Source organism: Oryzias melastigma, linkage group LG17, assembly GCF_002922805.2.
Source record: "Oryzias melastigma strain HK-1 linkage group LG17, ASM292280v2, whole genome shotgun sequence".
In the NCBI taxonomy this organism is placed as follows: domain Eukaryota; kingdom Metazoa; phylum Chordata; class Actinopteri; order Beloniformes; family Adrianichthyidae; genus Oryzias; species Oryzias melastigma.
Window position 1 is genome coordinate 11,738,350 of NC_050528.1, and position 5,024 is coordinate 11,743,373.

Genomic DNA, 5,024 nt, shown 5'->3' on the forward strand with positions numbered 1-5,024 from the left:
AAAATCAAACCTACCAGGAGTCTTTATTTCTTTCTGTGCAGGTCACATCCTGTCTCTGTACACATGGGGAGGCTGGATGATCGCTTCTGGCTCTCAAGACAAGACGGTGCGCTTCTGGGACCTCAGGGTCCCGAGCTGCGTGCGAGTCGTAGGAACCGCCTTCCACGGCTCAGGTGCGTTGTCCCAAATAAAAACCAGCACTTTCCTGTTTTCCCAGATTTGCACACGTTTTTTTAAATTTTGTAGGCAGTCCCGTGGCGTCTGTCGCAGTCGATCCGAGTGGCCGTCTGCTAGCAACAGGACAGGAAGACAGCGCCTGCATGCTGTATGACATCAGAGGCGGTCGGATCGTTCAGGTGTACCGTCCGCACGGCAGCGACGTTCGGTCCGTTAGGTTTTCCCCCGGAGCGCACTACCTGCTGACGGGGTCCTATGACACCAAAGTCATAGTCACCAACCTTCAAGGTACGTCTTTTTTTTTTTTTTTTTTTTTTTCTTCAAAATGGCTAACGTGAGTTTGTTGTTTTGAAAGTAGAATTTTAAAGCTTAAGGATTCATCTGCTGCGTTTTTAGGTGACCTGACCAAACAGCTGCCTCTGACTGTAGTGGGAGAGCACGGAGACAAGGTGATTCAGTGTCGGTGGCACCCGCAGGACCTCTCTTTCCTCTCGTCTTCTGCTGACCGCACCGTCACACTGTGGACACACAACCCCTAACATCATCACTCTAACAGCCAACCAGTTTTAACCCTAACATTTGAAGGTGTCAAACAAAATTAACTTTTTTTTTTCCTTCTGACCTTTAAATGGAAAAAAGCAAATGAACATGGGACACCTTAAGCACACATTGCATGCTCTCCTTTGTCTGTCTCTCAACTGTATTGTTGACGTGCTGACATCTACAGCTGGAGTAATCATCTGGATTCATTAGTCAGCGCCTGCATGTCGCCTTCACCGTCGTGGAGGTTTAACAGGACAGGAGTGCTTTGTTCATTACGGTGCCTTCTTCTTTGAGTTCGTAACTAAATCAACTCATAATCTAATATTCAGTGTTTGGAGAAGTTGTACATTCCTTCTGTTGCATATCATTATCTGTCAGCTGTCATGCTGCTAGTTGAATTGTTTTCAGTAGTGAGCTTCTGTTGAAACATGATACTGTTGTGTTGCTGCTCTGATGCCAAACGTTCCTGTACACTGCGACTACTGAAAATGTGTGGAATAGCTTTTGCATTTGTTTTACTTTAAACTTTTTAGCTTGCAATCAAAAACACAAATGTTTAAGGGAAATATGTTTGAAGGTTAAGTTCACTTTTACCTGCTGTTGCAGTGTACAAACAGTAGGGGGCAGTCTTTGTCCAAACTAAATGCATACCTTTAAAATGGAAGTGTTTTATTTATTTAGAAACAGTATTTGGGGCATATTCACTTTATTTTAACAGGCACTTTTAACATTTTTTATTAGTTTTCTTACAAATGTGTGTATTTAATTTGTGTTCTGTATAGTTTTCAAAGTTGAGGTCAATCTAATAAAAATAGACGTATTTATTTGAGCATCTTCATGTACAGCTGGTTTTAAAATGCTAGTGGCTTTCATGTTAGCCTTTTTGAAGTTGTGATTTTAAAAAGTGACTTAAATTAATTTGAGCTAACTTAAGTCTAATTATTGGTACGTTGAATAAAGTGTCTTTTACACAAACTGGTCTTTTTTTTTTCCAAAAAAATACCAAACAAGTTTAAGAATCAGGTTTTATGTCTGATTTCACCAAGAAAATATTTGTACAAAAGCATAAGGAACTCTACAAAGGTCCAAATTCATTCTTTTATCAGTTAACTCACAGAAAAATCTTACAAACAAAATATCTGATGGGATTCTTCCTTCACATTCATGCTGACATACAAACCTCAGAGCTCCAGAAAGTTGGGGTGGGACGGCGGTTTAGAAAAAGCTCAATAATTTTAAATAAACCTGCATTTGTGTATTAAAAAATACACCTAAAGATTAAAGGCAACATTCTGGATTTATAAAAAATATATACTTATATTGCTACTGTTGATCCAAGTGCAGAACAATACCATGTTCTTCTGGTCACACAAATCTGTTAGTGCTTTGTTTTACCCAACAAATGTTAGAAGAAGGTCGGATAGTTCGACTTCCGGTCAAACTCTGCAGTCCAGATCTTCGTGAAATGTCAAAGTTGAAAAGGGAAAAGTGTGTCTTTAGTGCTGAGATCAGTTTGAGCTGGAGGTGGACCTGGCAGCGGCGGCGTTTGCTGCAGAAGGCAGCGTCACACGTTGCTCGTCCATTCGCTTGGCTTGGGAGCGCATGATGAGGCTGAAGAAGTCCTCGTCTGGAACGGTGGGTCCTCGGACGGGTGGGGGTGGAGGGGCACAGCGCTGGTCATCCAGGCGGGAGCCCTAAAGGAAATATTTATTAATGAATTACACCTCGCGAAGAAACAGTCCTTCACTTTGCCTTAATGGTTCCGTGTGTTAAAACACCTTTTCAGGTATTATTGTACTTATGGTCACTAACAAAATAAATAAATATTCAATCGGTTTATAGAACTTTAATTATTTTTTAGTTTAGATGTCTTTCACAAAAAGCAGATTTGATCCGTGGTCCGGTGCGTTGTCACGGTAACATGACAACGCATCGCTCAGCCTCAACTGCAGCGGCAAAGGAAAGTGATACATGTGCTGATCGTCACAATAGATAAATAAAGCATTAGTTCAGAGAGAAAGTTCACCTCTTACAGTTGGTTTTTGTCCAGAATATATTTTTCAAGCAGCATGCACAGTGAACATTTTTTTTCTTTTTTTTAGGTCTGCCGGTTTGTTTCTTATGGCTGTATGTCAGCATCTTTGTTTTCTTGGAGTCATACTGGAGAAATTTAAAAGTTCTGCTTATCTTACTGTTGACGTGTTTTGTAGACACTATTTACACTTCCAGATTAACACTTGATAGATTTAAAAATTTCAGAGAATAAAAATAAAGGAAACATTTAGTTTTTGTTCCAAAGCTGCATATTCTCATATAAAATTTATCTTATTTATTAATCGTGATTAATCACAACACAAAAGTGAGATGAATCAGATTTTTTTAATCAATTGACAGCACTAATTAAAAATAAATATACATTTACAGTTTTGTGCGTCATTTCACATTGTGATTATTCGCAGATAATAAGTTGTCGGCAAAATTTTTAACAAAAAAAAAAAAAGTATAAATAACTGCGATTAATTCTTTTCCAGGTTTGCGATTAATTTTTTTTTTTTAATTGGTTTTGACACTAATTTTAACCAAGAGGATTTTGGCACAAGCAGCAGCTTTAAATAAAGATGTTAGAAGACATACCTGTAGTCTAACTTATAAACAAATAAATTCTACAACACAGACTGGAATTGGAGGGAAAGTGCATTTTTGGTCCAATAAGATTATGTTTTAGTAAGCTATATTAAACCCCAAAATTGACTAAATTATAACTCATTGAAAATATGTATTTTCTCATTTCATCTATTTTTTGTACTTTATGGGGTTAAAAAATGTGAGACTGAAGATAAAGATGTTGTGATTATTTGTAGATAATAAGTGGCTTATACTGAAGAAAAAAATAATAATAATCGTGATTCTTTTTTTTAATTGATTTCCGGCCTTAATTTTTTATTTTAGTACAAACAAATTTGTGCTGTTCTGTCTTTGTACCAGTCGGATACCTGGCATTTGACGAGCATGTCAAAGAAATCGTCGTCAGGCTCGGCGTTATCGGCGTTAGCCATAAGATGACTCAGAACCGCCTGGTTGCTGTTCTGATTGAGCCTGAGGCCCGGCAGGCTTCCCCCCGCTGCTGACGACTCCTCCAGACGCCGACCCGACACCCCCGAGACGTTGATGGACTCTGAGACGGCTGCAGGGTTAGAGGAGCAAAAACATAAACTGACTTAAGAAACACAGTTAAGTAGAACGAGTGGCGAGTTTGAGACAAAAGTCGCACATTTTCTGATGGTTCTTGGAGGTGAATCTGGACCGCTGTTCAGGGATAACCTGCTGCCTCTGTCCTGTATCGAGCATCGCTGATCATCCATGCGGTTGCTCTGAAAACGGCTCAGAAGATCAAAGAAGCCCTCATCTCCAAGCACTTCAGGACTTAGTCTCTGAGGGAAAAAAAACGTGTTTGGTGAGGGCTGTTACATTTCCTTAAAGAATGTTCTCTCTGCGTACCTTCTGCGGTCCCTGTACAGACATCTGACTCGTGTCCAGGGTGTTGCTGGTGTCTTGAAGGACTTTACTGGAACTGCCCGACTTGTACTTCTTCCCACGCAGCCGGCTGACGAAGAACAGCTTGGAGGAGCTTTTAGCTAGTGACGGTTTAGCTTGTTTTGTCAGGATGTCGCTGCTCCACTTCTGACCCTTCCAGACAGAAAAAGAACATTTTAGGGAGTGTGGGGGGGCGATGAAAGACCCAAACATTTAAAGATTTTCTCTTACATTCATCTTTTCTGGACTAAGTTTCATCAGCTCCAGGTTCTCCATGCTGTGCCGTCTGTTCATCCTGGGCCTTCCTCCTGCAAAAAGAAAATCTTTATGCATTATATATGTAACAAGCGTAGCAGCTCAGAGACTAAAATACTTTATATACCATTAAGGTCGTTGTCTATGTCTTTATTTTCAGACAGCGTGGAGTTATTCGTGCTGTAGCTCAGACCCAGCACCGTCTGAAGATCAGACACGTTCATACGAGCCGTCAGCTCCCCGCTTCGGTCTCCAGTCTGAAAGAGACCAGACGGGTTCATGAAATCTGCAGCTGCAGGAGAAAATGAACCGTTTCTGCTTCCTTTTTGATTTCACGCACCTCCCTGCAGATCTCCAAGTGCTTCTCAGCAAAGTGCATGGCTTGGTCGTGATTTCCAAGCGCTGTGTAAGCATTTCCAAGACTCCAGCATGCACGGCCCTCCCCGATTCTGAGAGACAATTAGAGCATGAATCCCTTCTGTTTTAAAAATATTTTTCTAGAAAATAAGATGGTT

General features: G+C 40.5%; 2 protein-coding genes and 1 long non-coding RNA gene across 4 annotated transcripts in view; 1 reads left to right on the plus strand and 2 right to left on the minus strand.

Annotated features, from left to right (window-relative positions):
- The window catches only part of LOC118599968, a 1,319-nt gene extending 1,167 nt beyond the window's left edge, over positions 1–152 (minus strand). The window contains exon 1 of the long non-coding RNA XR_004949525.1: positions 15–152. This is a non-coding gene — a long non-coding RNA (uncharacterized LOC118599968). The remainder of the gene's footprint in view (positions 1–14) is intronic.
- Positions 1–1,695, plus strand: part of wdr47a (WD repeat domain 47a) — a 12,493-nt gene extending 10,798 nt beyond the window's left edge. For both annotated transcript variants that reach the window (XM_024273966.2, XM_024273967.2), the window contains exons 15-17: positions 42–173; positions 247–465; positions 574–1,695. In XM_024273966.2, the coding sequence (XP_024129734.1) occupies positions 42–173; positions 247–465; positions 574–716 (494 nt within the window). In that variant the 3' untranslated portion in view covers positions 717–1,695. The remainder of the gene's footprint in view (positions 1–41; positions 174–246; positions 466–573) is intronic.
- Positions 1,696–1,731: 36 nt separating this feature from the next.
- The window catches only part of gpsm2 (G protein signaling modulator 2), an 11,989-nt gene continuing 8,696 nt past the window's right edge, over positions 1,732–5,024 (minus strand). The window contains 6 exon segments of the mRNA XM_024273969.2: positions 1,732–2,414; positions 3,714–4,151; positions 4,219–4,407; positions 4,486–4,562; positions 4,637–4,766; positions 4,850–4,958. Of these exon segments, the coding sequence (XP_024129737.1) occupies positions 2,229–2,414; positions 3,714–4,151; positions 4,219–4,407; positions 4,486–4,562; positions 4,637–4,766; positions 4,850–4,958 (1,129 nt within the window). The 3' untranslated portion in view covers positions 1,732–2,228.